The sequence below is a fragment of the Strix uralensis genome, chromosome 23 (genome assembly GCF_047716275.1).
Source record: "Strix uralensis isolate ZFMK-TIS-50842 chromosome 23, bStrUra1, whole genome shotgun sequence".
Classification (NCBI taxonomy): Eukaryota; Metazoa; Chordata; class Aves; order Strigiformes; family Strigidae; genus Strix; species Strix uralensis.
This window is the reverse complement of record NC_133994.1, coordinates 9,530,492-9,546,609: the sequence shown is the minus strand read 5'-3', so window position 1 is coordinate 9,546,609 and position 16,118 is coordinate 9,530,492. Positions and strand designations below refer to the sequence as shown.

Sequence of the window (16,118 nt, the reverse complement as noted above, 5' to 3'; positions counted from 1 at the left end):
GACACTCAGCTAATGTGGTCCAGCCTGGGAGCAGATGCTCCCTACCATCCCCGTTCCCCACTAACGCCCCAGTAGGGGAAAGGGAAAAATTAGACCCTGGCTACGGAGCCCTCCCTGCAATGGGTCCACCTGTCACAAGTGCTGGAGAGGTGAAGGAAAGAGGTCCTCCAGAAAGACCAGCAAATTCTTCCACACTTTGTCTACTCAGGGTCACTGGAACCACTGCTGGAGCCCAGAGGGTTGACAGCCACTGCCACCCACATGGCCAACCACAGCAAGAGAAGTAACCTATTGATCAACCAACTGCTGTAGCTGGCGTTATGCCCTTCCACAAAGCTTTGTACCACCTCCTCTCCCAAAAACCTGTGGCTCAACCCTGCCAAGGTTCTGCAGTACCTTCTCATAATATTGCAGCTCATAATCAAGGATGACTCCGTTGGGCTGGTCAGGCTGAGACCATGAGAGGGTAATGCTGTCCACGGTGCGGCTGACCTGGTGCATGATGGACACAGCTGAAGGAGCTAGAAGAGAGAGCAAGAGAGAGGCCTCAGTCACATGCCTGCACGGGCAGGACCCGCATCCCCTGGCTGGAGGCAGGCAGGTGTATTACTGCTACTTAGAGCTACTGAATTCGCTTCCAGCAGTGGCAGGGCTGTCCAGGGGTCAGGAGATCCTGTCTTTTGCTTTTTGTAGAGAGAAGTTAGGGGAGAACAAATGTTTCCATTGCTCACTAAGAGGCTGTAATTCGAAACCATGTATGGCAGCATCTCGGGCAGGAAAACAGATCATTCCCAGGCAAAATGAGCCCAGGGTGGGAGCAAACACAGTTTTGTTTCCCTGGAAAAAGCACTACCAGCCCAGCAACGTGCAATCCTCCCTACTTGCCATGGGGAAGTAGGGAGTTTTGTACTCTGACATTTGCATAGGGAAGCTTTATAAGGCACAGGCAGACTCAGGAAGCAAGCAGCTCCTCTCCACCTTGGTGTGCTGGGTCTGCAAGTTGCACATGCCAGTCAAGGGAGGTGCACACAGCAGCCTGAGCATGCAACGCAAACCTGACCTGACACGCTGACAATGGGGAGTTGCCCGCCTCGTCAGAGTGCCCTGGAAATAGCACACCCACAGACGCCACTTGTCCCATGGAGCACAATGGGACCTTCCAGCAGCTCCTCAGACAGCCCAGCCAGCTGTCCACCCCTCGCACTGCCCTGCATTGCCTACGTGGCTTGATACATGGCCAGGTAGGAACAATGCAGTCTTGGCTGGTGTCACACCGTGGGAAAATTGTCCTCCAGGGACCTGTGCTAACAAGCCCATGGGGCAGGGACCACATCGTGGAGCTGCCACTTCCCTGGGAAACTCTGACCAGCTCAGATCCTGCTTGCTGTGGACCAGGCCAGGGGAGCAAGCAGCCTGGACTGCTTTTACTTTGGTTGGCTCAGGTGTCGGTAGCAGAGATGCCACAGTATTGCAGGTATCAGAGTGCAGCCCACCACCCTTGCTGGACGGGCTGATTCACATAGATGCCCGTGCTGCCTCCTCTTCTCTGTCTGGGACCGGTGAGCTGAGCACCTGTCCTCACCCACCCTGCTGACGGTACTGCCAACACAGCCTCCACAGATGTCAGTCTGGAGGCCATCCCACACCTCACCCAGCACCAGCCCAGCCTTGGAGAGTGCTAACTCCAGCACAGCATTAGCCCTGGCACGCCTGCCAGGGCAGAGTCACTGCTTCAGCAGCTTCAGGGCAGAGGGGAAGCCTCAGGGGTGGGAGAGGACTGGAAAGTGGTAGCGAGAAAGCTTCCCCATCACTTGCATGCCAGGCCTGGTTACAAACGGATGCAGAGAGACTTGCACTCAGAAGGGCTTTTACCAGGTCCAACCCTTTCAATATTTCATGGAAGAACAACTCACTTGACAGCTCTGAGAAAGAGCTTGGAGGAGCAGCACACAATGCAAAGCACCTCTCACCTATCTCCAGTCTGGTTTCCCATGGCATCACGAGCAGCGACAGAAACCGTGCCAGCTGAGGATTGCAGACACAGCAGCAGTAGGACTGCGCTACTTGGACCAGCCTGGCTGCAGCATGTTCTTACACATCACTGTAATGAATTACAGCTGAGAAACTCCTCTCAAAGTACACCAGCAAAAGCCATTTTTGTGATCCACTGTCTTTGCCTCTTAACTACAGGTTTTCTGGATTCAGAGAAGCGTAGCTCCCAGGATGTTTAACACCTGTGTGCCAAGGGGAATAGGGGCCAGGTATGGGCGAAGCAAAACCTGCCACCACACTGCTGCATCATTTCCCTTCATCTCCCTGGGTTTCCCCACCTTGAAGGAAGGTGCAATGCAGATCAACCTCACCAAAGTGTTAGCCATCTCTGGTTTTGTCCAGCACTTAACTAAAACTGAACAAGGGCAGAAAACCTCCATCATTGGAAGTGCTCAAGGCCAGGTTGGACGGGACTTTGAGCAACCTGATCTAGTGAAAGATGGCTGAGACCAAAGCCTCACCTCCTCCCAAACATCAGTCCCTCCATCCATTTCTGGTTAAGCCAAGACTCATTACGCACCAGTCCGAAACTCTTGTCATCATGGACCTTCCCTTGCTCCACGGCATACAGCACTGCTTCCCTCCTAGCTCAATGCCACAGTCCCACTGCTTCAGGGCCCACATTTACAAACTCCTGGGATTAGTTTCTCATGCTGGTGTTACGATAAAACACAGGTAACGTTTCTGGAGCCTGTCAGCTCATGCGAGAGCTTGCTGCTTCCTTGTCAACACAGATTGCATAGGACATCCACAACCTCCAAGACAAAACATTTCTCTCTCTATGGAGAAATGCCTTAGAAGGAAGTTGCGACCAAGCTACAAGATTGTCCCACAGCAGGGATGGGGACTGGACCAAGACGGGTACGCAGACTGTGGTCTCTCTAGCACATCTGAGCTGTACACACTCTGGGAACTGATCCCACACTCATACAAGCTATTCCAGGACAGAGGCTGCACACACCCAGACCTGTCCCACCACAAAACTGGGATGTGGCAACATCCCATGATTTAGATAGAGATTCAATGGCTGACCTTGCAGCTGGAGAAGCTCCTCAGCTCCAGGTCCCTCGAGGTAGGAGTGAGATCCCTGGGATGCTCTTCTCCCACTTCCATGCCTGTATGAATCATTTGTGACTAGCCATGGCCAGGCAGCTGCATACTCAGTGAACCTGCCCTTGCCTTGCTCAGAAAAAAAGATGCAAATGGATGAGGTGGGGCTCATCTAAGGAGCCTTAATGAGGCAAATGCCCTGCATGTTGGGGAGGAGGCAGGTGAGATGAATGACTACAGCAACTTCAGCACCCTTCCTACACCTGGGGCAAAGGAGTGTCTCTGCATAGGCAGGAACCTCCACCATTGCATCTTCTCAGTAATTGCTCTTGTTATCACAGACATCAGGGAAATGCACAATAACAAAATCACAGAAAGCTTTAGGTCAGAAGTGACCTCTGGAGGTTTCTAGTCCAACCAGCTTGCAGAGTAATTTCAAAGTCAGATCGCTTTGATCAGGACCATGTCCAGTTGAGATCTGAGTGTGCCACAGGCTCTCAGAGCACCAGCTGTCTCACTCTTGTGGAGAAGAAACTTTTCTTCACATCCCATTGGAACTTCCCTCATTGCACCTTGTGGCCATTACTACTGTCCTCTCACTGTGCACCTCTGGGAAGAGGCTGGCTCTGTCTTCTCTTTAAACTTCCTTTTGAAGTGGAAGACTGTAGCTAGATGCCCCTCAGCCTCCTCCTCTCCAGGCAGGCCAAACCCAGCTCTCCCAGCTCTCCTTATATATCTCGTGCTCCAGCCCCTGGCCCAATCTAATGATTCCTCCTGCTCGACCTGCTGCAGTCTGCTGATGTCTCTGTAGTACTGGGGAGCTCCAAAGTGGACACAGTACCCAGTACCCTACATGTGGCCTAATGAGTGCCAAGCAGATGGGAACAATCACTCTCATTTTTTTGCCTGTGTTCTTGCTAATAGAGTGCAGCATGCTGCAACGCTACAAAACATGGTCCTTATCACACATCTTCACCACAGGTGAGAGCAACAGCTTGTGCAGAGAGAGGTTCCCAATTCTGTGAATAAGGGATGTGCTGGGACTGGATGTCTGAGTTTGAAAGCAGTTTAGTGGAGTCAGCCAGACCTCAGAGTGACTTTCTGAAGTCTGGTCAGAGGGAAAAGCTCCTAGCTGGATAGCAACACAAACACTCAAGCAGCTCTTGTCCCCTGGAGCAAACAGTTCCTTCACAGCCAGCTGCAAAGCTAGTGAAGACCCATGAGTCTCAGACTCTTCACCACTTCTAAGGCTGGAAGATCCTGGTTCCTGTTCTCTGCTCTGCCCCTAAGACCACATGGGGGACCTTGTACAAGTCCACATTATCCCTTTGCACTGCCGTTTCCCACCTGGGAAAAGTGGCTAGCCATCTTGTCTCATTTTTGCTGCCTGCCTGTCTTATCTAATTTTACTGAGTACTTTCAGAGGCAGAGACTGTGCTAAGGAGTTTGGTCCCCCAGCAGTATTTAATGTAATATAATAGTTAAAAAGGAAGGAGATGAAAACAGTCAAAGTGAACACAAAGAGCATCCAATCTGGCATAGTGCTACCTGGTGATAGTCTCACTACAAGGTGTGCTCCAGCTCTGACAGAAGCATCAAGCACTTTGTGACCAGCCTGAACTATGATGTAGAAAGGGCTTTTCTGCCACGGGACATGGTGAAGTGACAAATACAACAGAAAAGACTGTGAGACACTTCCTGACATGTGATGAACTCAGCTGAGCAAACATGGTAAAAGTCTCAAAATATCTAAGCTGGCTTTCCTGAACTATTGTTTCTGAGCAAACCCCTCCATTGGGTTTCTGATTATTTCAAAGCAAAGATTTTACAAACTGCAAAAAGGACCAAAATAAATTTAAAAAAAGGTCTTTGTTCTTCCAGCTGTACCCACCAGAGTACAGCTGGGCTGCTAATGCCAAAGATTCACCAGCAGCTTTTAACCTGGCCCCTGTGGGAGCACCGCGACTCCTCTTTCTTCCCTTGTGACAAAAGAAACAGAGCTTTAGGGACCACTGGACAATTTCCAGGTTGGAAATGGTCACTAAATTGGTGATAATTGTCCAATGCACAAATTGACCAGTGCTGAAGACCCTCCCTCAGCTGTTGGCTGGCCTCGTTGTCCCTTACTCATGGATTTTCTTACTCTCTGAATTACTGTGCATGGGGAAAACGGATGCTGGAAAAGGGACCTGCCCTGTGACACATAAAGGAGATCAGATTTGGAGCATTCCAGCTCTCAGAGACACTATCACTTCGAGATGTCACTCACATTAATGTGTAAGTGGAGGCAGATTTATCTTGATGGTTCTCCAGGTGTATATGTGCAGCAACAATGCAAAAAAATAAAGAGCTCCATTTCCACAGCAGATGGAAACTTACTTTTCATGACTGAAACCCTTGAGCCCCAATGTCACTTGGAGGCAAAATGAATCATTTTGAGTCCTTGAAAGGCACTTTTCTACATCCTCTTTATCTGGGACGGCTTCAGATTCTTCAGATTCCTCTTAGTGGAGTCCTGTGGTTTCTCCAAATTGCTGGAGAAATAAACCAAGCCAAAACCACCACTGGAGTGTAAAACAAGCTTAATGAAAATCCTCTAATGTAAAAAGGCAGATGACCTGTCTCCTGCTGCAACAAAATCTGCAGTGCACGGGGAGGGGAGGCAGCCAACATCTCACACGTGATGACCTCTCTGGGGCATCTTGGGAGGGATGGGAGGGATGCTTCCACAGTCATCACCTCAAGCCTCCACACTGCCACACAACACTGATCACAGACAGACCCTTGTCTAGGCTGGGCCTTGGGGCTTTGCCAGTTTACCTCAATCCACCAGGAGCTCAGCAGACTTTCTGGGCTTGGGGGCAGCTCTGCAGGATAAATCTCTGGGGGTGTTAACAGCTCTTCTTGTCTGGCTTTTCTGTGTCCCACACAGGGTGAAGGAAGCTGCCTGAGCTCAGCTACTGGAAACACTTGGGGAGGAAGGGGCTCAAGATGTGCCCTGTTCTCAGGTCTTGCCAGGAGAACCACATACCCATAACCTCCCCAAACAACACACAGGTATAACCACTGAGTTTTATCAAGGCTGTAATGACAGCTAAAACAGCACCGTCCTCAAAAACCATGCTGGCTCAATGCCACAAAGTGGACATGTCCAGGCAAGAAGGTCCCAAATCCCACCGCACAGCATATTCAGGTGCCTTCACAGAAAGATTGGGATCTTATGTCCTGCTTGACTCCCAGGAAAACTCAAACACTTACTGGGGCAGAAACATAAAATCACAACAGGGTTTGGCAAGAGAAGCACCAGAGCCACAAGACTGTTCAGCCCATTGAGTATTTAACCTTCCCCAAAGCAGTGCAGCAGCTTCAACAGCACAGAGGACAAGGCTCCACGCATACCACAGGGCTGGTCTTGCCAGTGTCAAGGTGGGTCTGATAGACATCTTGAACTGATGTTCTAATCTAGCAAAAGGCTAACAGGCAAGGAAAGTCATCCTGTCCTCTTCTGGCTGTGCTCTGCACCAGAGCCATGTTGTGGACTAAGTCTACTGGTGAGACAGACATAATGCAGGCACCATGGTGCTCCAGCCTCTCCCTGGTCAGTGTTTCTGACCTACGTAATCAGCTTAGGTGCATTATTCATGAATGCTGAAGCAGTTGGACTAAATGATCATTGTAGGTCCCTTCCAACTGAACTACAATATTCTATTCTATTTTATTCTATTCTAATCCTAGGGACCATGCTGGGGAAAATGATGAACACTCAGATGCCTCCACACCAAGCCCATAGTGGAGCTGTGAAGGCTGATGGGGGAGATATCTGCCTCTGGATTGAGCCCTTTTCTCCCACTGTCCCCCTCAGTTCCCTATAGCACCAAATCCCAGAAGTGCTGGTGGAATGGGACCCCTGGAGTCTCTGGTCCAACCCATCTGCTGCATGATGATCCCAGCACCACATCAGGGAAGGTGGAGCTTTGTTAGCTGAATCTCTAAACCTCCAAGGTTGGGGGCTTCCCCAGTTATCAGTCTCTCTGTATTAGTACCCTTTAGTCTCTTTTCATTAGCTCCAGAAATAAAATGCCAATTTTTGGTCATAAAGCACAATCTTTCTCTGTCACATTACTGTAAATGAGCCCCACCATGTCCTGCCTCCCAGTCATGCTAGCTGAGGCACATTCAGCATTTTAAAAAGCATGTCTTCTAAAGGAAAAAAAAAAAAAAAAAAAAAGAGACCAAAACTTCAGGTCTGGGCCCTGATTATGAAACTGAAGTCACTCCAGCTTTTGCTAATGATCCCTAACAGCCTCCCTGCCTTACAGAACAGCATCTGGAGTGCGTGATGGCGCTTTGACTCTGCTTTCTGACCTGCAGTTACTGCTGACAGATGTGTGAACTCGGAAAAAATCCTCATCCCAACCCCTGAGGACAGCGAATGGGGTAGAGCCTCTCGCAGCTCTGCACCAGGAGTGCAGCTGGGCAGATGGAGGCAGGGCAGCTACTCCTGAGGACAAGAGGTGACAGCTTCTCATAGCTCAGCATATACTTCCACATAATTAAGAAGTTATGATTTGTTCAGGAAAGGGATCCTATTTTAACCTACCTGCAACTGTGAATCTCTCTTGCCTGAAAGCATCTCCAGGTCTCCCTCTGATGGAGCTGCTCCGTGAGGTTGCTGTGACATGCAGACTAATTCCTCTGTGGGCAAGGACCAGGAAGCACCATGCCCACCAGCCTCAAGGGCTACTAAAGAAGTCTCTGCTAAAAGAAACTGAAACTCCATGTGACACCAATCCATCACAGCAGAGGCAGCTTAACTGTTGCTGATATCTCTGCAAGAGGCTTTGGATTTTTTAACTAAAGATTTGCTCGATCTCAGGTATGGACAAGGGAGCACGTTGGTAGCATTGTTACGCCTAAGGCCTGCTATAGCCACTATTTTACTTCCATGCCAAATAGTTACTTCTTTTTGGCTTGCCTGCTGAAAATGATAAAAAAGATTAAGGGAAAGAAGGAAAGGGAAGAAGACAAGAAGGAAAGAAATCTGACTTTTGCAGGAGAAATAGGCACTTTCTAATCACAGCAATACCTGAAAGAAGGTCATGTCAACCACAAAACCCAGGGCAGCTTGATGGGACAGTGCAAGAACATGTTGATTTTGCAGAAAATTGGGAAAAGCTACTGTAACACCCAGGTCTGAACATGTGCACAAGACTGTCAACAGAACCCAAGCAGTGAGGTAAATATAGCTGAAATGCTTGTGGTTGACCCTGTGCATAAGTTACAGACCGACATTCCAGTTTTTTTGAGGACTTCAAATTATGATGAGCCCACTGTGCCTCTTGGGAGGTTTTCCTCATGGTTACTTGCTCTGTTCTAAAACGCACATATTATTTTCAGGTTGAAATTTATGGACTTCAGCTTCCAACTGCTGGAACTTTTCTAGTTTTGCTAGCTAAATTAAGAAGTCTAGAAGCAGAATTTTGTCCTTGTGGAAAGAACTGGAAGATCATTAAAAAAATTTCTTTTCGTCTTCTTTTCTGTAATCTAAGTAGACTGAGTTTCTTGAGCACTTCACAGATTTATCAGCCCACATATCAGTCTGATGACTCTCTTCTGAAACTTTTCCAATTTTTTATTAACCTCCTTTTCAAATATAAACCTCAAAACAGATCCAGTAGCCAGTAACCATCTCTCTTAACTAAAGACAGCATCCACCTCCTCACTCAGGTTTGATATTCTTCTGAGTGCGTCCAACATGACACTTCTCTGACTCAGCCCAGTCCTCAGACAGCTTGTGCAGAGCTGCTGTTCCCTCTCTGCTGTGCACCTTCACTGTTATTTTTTTTAACAATGCCCTGCAGCATAGTGGAGGAGATAACTGCTGGCTCCTTCACTCCTTGCACCTCCTTGCTGATGCAGGATCGGACCAAACGTCTGGGGATGCAGGCTGTTTCTGCATTTCCTATAACCCCCCACCCGGTGTCCTGTGGGGAGCGGGGTGAGAGATCCTAGATGCATCCAAAATTAGTGTAATTGGTGAAACTGTTATGTAAAGCTTAGGGCAATTCATTACGATAAAACTGACAAGAAGCAGCAGGGGGGCATCACACAATGAAGAATTGTACTGGGTGAATGAGAACTAAACAGGCCCATTTTCCTCCTTGGTTTTATGTCTCTGAGTTGTACTGTTTAGAGACATTCTTAGGAAGCTCATATGTTTCCCTCCCCAGCCTATCTCCACAAAACCAGGTTTTTTCAATCTGACTGAACAAGACCAGGACTCCTCAGGACATCTGCTGGGGCACCTTCCTCTTTTATTCAGACAGCAAGAGCTTCCATCTGGGATCTGTTACCTTCCTCCCAGCCCTGCTTCTTCAACATCCTAAGGTGACTTCCTTTCTATCCCACTTCTACCTTTTCAGTACAGAGACCAAGAATAAAGACATGAAAGGGTATCAGGACTCACTTAATAGGAGAACAAGCAGGCATCTTCCTCTTTGGGCAACATCACCCAACACCCTGTGCACAGTCTGCCCTTGTGCGTGCTGGATCCAAAGGGACCCATCAGGGCTACAGGCATCCTATTGCTAATAGGCTTTGACAGCAGAAGACAATTTTCTGTGTCAGGTCCTGACTCTTGGGCCACCACAACTGCCGGGGGCTGCTGCCACCGGTTTTTAGTAGGTCTGACTCCCTGTGATGTGATGCTGTGAAACAAGCCCATCTCCCGCTACACACCAGATAATGTCCACAGCACTTCAGGGCCACTTCAGAGTCTCTAGAGCCTCGGTGCTGCTGTGGAGCCATGGAATGTCACACTGTGTGGGCTGGGAAGCTGGACTGCCGCTGTAAAGGGAATAAAACTGGACAAGACTCTGCCACGAGCCAGAGCAACACTACAGGGAACAGCCCAGGGTCTCAGACTCCCCAGGCAGCATCTTCTGCATCACTCCCTGGCCATTTGATGGGGGGTAGGACTGCGTGGCTCCAGCCTCTGGACTGCCTGCCGGGGGCCACCAGGATCTTTCTGCAACTTCTCTTTCATGATCTTTATACCCATTTGAGATGCTGCCAATTGCAGTCTGCCCCCCATTTTGCAGCTAGCCCCCCACATCCTTCACCTGCCAGTCCTGCAAGACTCAGTCTTTCACTCCTTGCCTGCCAGCGTGTCAGCGCTACTGAGATCCCGGTATAATCAAAGCATCTCCATTCCTCTGCTGACTTAGCTGGGAGAGTCAGGTTACAGGCAGCAAAACCCCTATCTCTGATCACTTTAATACCACTAACCCATGTCATGTCAGACAGAGTCAACATTTGCTCTGGAAAACACTCATGACAGAGAGAGAGCAAAGCCAACTCAGCCCATGGCCTCTCCTCAGCAACACTTTGAAATTACCCAGGGGAAAAAAAAAAGAGGTGAACAGCTGGGAGTTTTCCAGCATCTCCTCGGAGCCCTCCTGACAGATCTCGGTCCCTGGAGTGTCAGGTTACCGGACGGGGGGAACTGCTTTTATTATAGGAGGGTCAGCAGGGAATTCTGGCATTTTCAATTACCCGCATGCAGAATCGGCTGTGATCCGAGGTCAGGATTAACTGCGTGACCCCCAGCTGAAGACAGAGTGGCAGGGAAATGCACCATGATGCTGCAAGGCACCAGCTAGTCCAGAGGCCACGGGACAGGGCAGTAGATGGGGAGATGTGGGGGAGAAAGTTGATGACAGAGCATCTGGCAGTGGATGCCTGCAACTGCCCTGCAAACATGGCAAAGAGAGAGACTTAAAAAACCTTGGGATAAGAGATCAAACTTCTCTCCCACTGCCTTTACCCAGCGACTCGGCCTCACTGGGTGACCCAGGTAGCTCCAACACGTGGGAACAACATGGGGAACGGGATCCCCTGTGTGACCAGTGAGGGGCATTCTTCAGTACAGGGTTCCCAGGAGGTCCCAGAGCTCCTTCTGCACTTCAAGCCTTGCACAACACCAGAAGCTCGCTCTGGTGAGACTGAAGGGTGACGCTGTGCAGCAGTGAGAACAATGGTGTGACCTGTCACGGAGCAAGGCTTCCCTGATCTTGAAGCCACAGGGCCTGGAGACATCTAGGCTGGGATCCAGGCTTCAGCAGCACCCGAAAAACAGTGTCTGAAATGGCAGGAGCACACAGGGCCTCCATGCGAGGCTGCAGGCATGTGAAATAGGCACATGGGACTTAGGTGACCTCTGTTTCTCAAGCATGGAAAGAGTGGAAAGCTGGGACAACTCACTCTGCACATCCCTGCAGACCTGGATGTCTGGCGTATCTCACCCAAGGGACGCCTAATCCAAATCAGCTCTCCCTCCTTGCCCCAAGGCATCCCAGTCCCACAGGACCTGTTACTATCCCTGTGCAATGGTCCAGCTGTCCCCAGTCCAGGTCCCATCACTGACTGCCCCAGTTCTTCATGCTTTTACTAAGCTCAGAGTCCAAAGGCATCTAGGTATCTAACTGAAACCAAAATTTTTTGGTTAAAAACTTCTCAATTTTTCACTTCTCCAGGTAAAGCTCTCTGCTGACATTTAAGCATTGTAGGCTTTCACGCCACGGGCCCTCTTGGAGAACAGATTTGAATTTGGGATGCCTTCTTCCATGTGAGCATTGAAAGCACCACAGTAAGGAATACCTGGATGAGGAAGGGAGGAAGGGAAACTTTTCCTGACCTGCCCTGAATGGCGACCCTGGTGACCCTGCTCTGCATGGGAGGTTGGGCTGGAGACCTCCAGAAGCCCCTCCACCAGCACTTCTGTGTGTGTGACTCTCTCCTGCTAAAAGGGTTCAATACTGCTTGGACTATAAAAACATTTGTCCACTCAGTTTCTTTCCCAGTGTCCTCCCCTGTGATGGCATGTTCAGGAGCCTTTTGAAATCAATTACCTCCAGCAGAAGCTGAGGAAAGCAACCCAATGGGATGACAGCACTAGGGCTCTTTAATAAACAACATCTGCCCTCAAAGCAGCAAAAGCCTCAGGTCTGGGATGTTCACCAGACTTGCTAGAGCTCTAGAAGACTGGTATTTCATAGCCTGTGAGGTTTTTGTTTCCAAGGTTCCTGGCAAGGTGGCCCCATCAGGCTGGTACCCATGCTGTTTGTATGTGTTGAGTGTCTGGAATATTTCCCAGCAGGCCCAGCCTCCAGTCCCTTGAGTTTGTAACTACAAACACTGGAAAATCTTAAAAACATGGCAATGCAGTCCAAAACTGGTCCTGGCTCTGGCCCCATTTGAATCAACGAAGACTTTGGTGTAGATTACAACCTTTAAAGGAGTTCCTAATGCCACAAGCCCAGTGACTTGGCCCAGGCAGATGAAGGCTTTTGGCTGTCTTTATGTTCTTTGTATAATTGAGTTTACAGGCTTCATCTGCGTGCTGCCATCCTGCCTGCAGAGGAGGGCAGGACTTTGTTTTCAGCTCTGAGAGGAGGTGCTCCAGAGGACCTGAGCATCCCATCCTGCAGCCCACTGGAGTGGGTTTGGGGTTGCTCAGCACCAAGGTTGTCCCTACCTCCCATCCCCCTCTCCACGTGGAAACCTCACCTGCTCCAGATCAAGGTGAAGTCATCAGCAAAAGGCTGGTGGAAAGCAGGAACGCTGGCAGGAGCCAGCCCTCTGTCCCTCCAACTTGTCCCCAAAGATTTTCAATAAAATGCTGCTTTCCCAGAAAGTGACAATTAAATGCAACCAAAACTGTTCTTAGGAGCATACTGATTTTGAAATTTAAAACACAGAAAACTTAGACCAGAGAAATGTCTCTTGAAAGAGTGCTGTCTGCTGTAGGGCATCCCCTTGGAGTCACTGAGTCTTGCTAATTTGAGACTGAACTTGTTCCCTTGCTCTCTTTCATGGTAGACTCCACTGGGCTGACCTCCCTCTGTGGGGGAAATTTTTGAAACATCAGAGTTTTTTCTTGGGAAGAGCATTTCCTGCCCAGCCCTACCAACGCAGCAGCCTCCTGCACACTTGCAGTGGCAGTGATTAACATGGACCGGGCTGCAGTGAGACAGGCACAGCGAGGATCTTCCTGCCTGAACTGAGTCAGACAGAGACTTATCATTTTACACAGATAGAGGGGACTACTAAATCACAGGAACTCCAAGATAGACCAAGGGACAACTGGCCAGCCGGCTGCATTAACCCGATTTGCTACAACCATCTATTACGGTCCACATAAATGCACCACTGAGCAGCATCACCTCCCCAGTGTATGCTCAGCTGTTCAAGCACTGTGACCCTGAAACTGGCCTCCCGTGTGTCTGCAACCTTCCCTACCTGCCTCCAGCATCTCCACCTGCCCGAGTGCTGGCACTCGGTGCCTCGTTCACAAGCAAGGCAATTAGCACTGCGGGTTGTGTTTGCCAAGTGCAGCAGTAAAGATAAATCACCCCTCCTGAACACATAAGCAAAAGGTGAGCTCCTGAGCCACTCTGTCAGCTCCCAGCACTTGCACACAGCAGGGACAGTGGCACATTGATGAGAAGAGGGGGAGGCGCTAGTTCACCAGAAGGGACTTTTCACCCCATCCATCATGGACGGGCTTTTGTTTTCTGCCCAAAGTCAGCTCCAGATGCTTTGGAACAGGTTTCTGAAGCCCCAGGCAGGTGTGGGAAAAATGATCCTCAAACTCACAGAGTAATTTATGCAACAGGGAAGCCTGGGAGTCAGCAGGTGGAGGAGCCTGCAGAGCTGGTAGCGGGCGAAGAGCATCTGCTAGGAAAGCTGTAGCAGCGCAGCCCATACCCTGCTTTGCCAACATCCCCCCAACTGCCCACTGCAGGAGTGGGAAGAGGAATCCTGAAGAGCCAGCAGCTGGTAAAGCTCCTACCATCTGGGAGCCCTGGCTGCAGATGGTCTCCAGTGGGCAGAGGAGAAGGGACTTGGGCATGGCAGGGTCCCTCCTGAGCACTCACCGCCAGCTGCTGCAAGCTGGGGGGATGCAGCGAAGGCAACAGGCTGAGCCACCAAACAAGAGAAGGAGGGCAGCAAACGTCAAGACGCATCAGGTTTTGGTAGCAATGGCCCTGTGTACAAGGCAGTCGCGGTGAAGGCGGGAGCTGGCGATGAAGGAATGAGAAGAGGGAGACAAGAAGGGCTGCAGAGCCAGGATGGTTACGTGTGTCCATGGTAAGGTAATGCTGGGTAAGAGAAGCAGCCACAGGGATGTCACAGTTTCAGGATATTTTGGAGCCTTGGAGCAGGCCAAATTGCCACAGAAACACAGCCAGTGAAGTCCCCAAAAGAAGAAACCTGGGATTTAAGGGAGGTCAGTAATAGTCCTACAGTAGCTCAGCAGACACATTCCTGCTTGCTTTGTCACACAGGCTTCTGCCCCAGCTCTTCCGCCTGGGAGATGTCTCCACAGCTCAGAAAATTTCTGCTTTTCCACCTAAACACTATCACCAGCAACTCTGTACCATCTGCTCTTGTCCTTCTGCTTTAATCGCTCCTCTCCCTTTCTGGTGCCCCTCCAGCCCATCATGTCATTACAGGCAGCAAATAAATCTTTAAATAAATCAAGGCTGAACACACAGTGACTTTTTGGTCTCCTCTTTGTATCACGGGCTTTCCTGTGTCCTGCTCACCTGATCAGCCTTTCTGTCTACCTGCTACCATCACAGTTCAGCTCTCTTGAACACCTGGTTAGGTGTGCATGCAATGACCACACAAAGCTCCACCCAAGCTTTGTGCAATGGTAGGGAGTCTTTGCTACGGCTGGTGAACATACTGTGACTGATACAGACCAGTCTTGCATGTGTTTTTTTCACATTTTTTTACACTAGAGAGTTGTCTCCTTCCCATGGTCTGCCACCAGGTCCTCCTCAGATGTCTCCAACTGACAATTGCTGGTGTTTTTGTTGTTGGGCCTCAAATGTCTGGCCTCACCATTTCCATTGCTGAATTTCACCCTGATTCTGTTATTCCACCTCTCAGTGTCTTCTTGGAGGTACCACAGTCCTCCTCTGTCCTCCTCTGTCAGTTTTGTGCACAAGAAATACTCTACCAGATTTTGAAATATCAAGAAGTATGAGACCACTTCTCATGGACCTTAGTCAGGCACCTCAGTTCAGCCTGATGCTTTCCCATTTGGGTGGTAGTGATCTCCCGTTTAGGCAGTTCCTCAACAGACTTCCTGTTTTACTAGTAGTTTTCCAAATCAAATGTTTTACTGGTGTCCAGACAGGCAGAGTCTATTGCATTTCCTTAGAAAATCAGTGATCTCATTGGAAAAAAAACCAAGAATAAGCTACACAGACTCGTGTACAAGGGCTTGATGGGCCCTCTGTCTCTTGATGTCTCAAGTCAAGACTGGTTGCCTTTCTGAAAGATGCTTTAGCCAAAGACAGGACTGAATGTGAGGATAATTGATATGCAGGCTGATCTAAAACATCTCTTGGCTTGAACCATTGAATCTTAGCATAACAAAGAGCTATGGCCATAAATCATAGCTTGGGAGGTTCGGCTTGAACATCAGGGAAAATTCCCTCATCAGGGGGTGGTGCAGCTCTGGGACAAGTCGCTGGAAACATGAGGAGATCTCCATCTTTGTGGGTTACCAATAATTGTCTACCCAAAGCCATGGCTGCCCTGATGTAGTGCTGGCAGCAGTCCAGCCGTAGGTGGGAGGTTGGATGGGAGATCTGAAATGCTGGGATACTATAATCTCCTGCCTTTCATTTTTATACTGGAAGGCAACAAGAAATAGACATTCATAGCTTTTAAGTTCTGGAAAGCTCATTCCAAGTCTTCAAGGTGATTTCTGCATACACTTTCCCAGGTTGTTGTTTCACAGATAAGTAATTCCTGACTGCAGCCAGCTCAGGGCAAGGCTGGGAGCAGCATGAGAGAGAACTGGGGATGCCATGACTCCCTGCTTGTGTCCAGAGGAATGCAGGCCTCTGCTGTGCATCCCCCTGAAGGAGGACGCCAGCCAGATCTGATGCAAAATGGAAGTGAGAAGATAAAAGCAAGAGTCCATGTGCCCGAGGCCA

The 16,118-nt window shown here is 49.5% G+C and overlaps 1 protein-coding gene across 3 annotated transcripts in view; it reads right to left on the bottom strand.

Annotated features, from left to right (window-relative positions):
• Nucleotides 1-16,118, bottom strand: part of EPHB2 (EPH receptor B2) — a 144,365-nt gene that overhangs the window by 35,574 nt on the left and 92,673 nt on the right. For all 3 annotated transcript variants that reach the window (XM_074892588.1, XM_074892589.1, XM_074892590.1), the window contains exon 6: nucleotides 397-521. In XM_074892588.1, coding sequence (XP_074748689.1) covers nucleotides 397-521 — 125 coding nt within the window. The remainder of the gene's footprint in view (nucleotides 1-396; nucleotides 522-16,118) is intronic.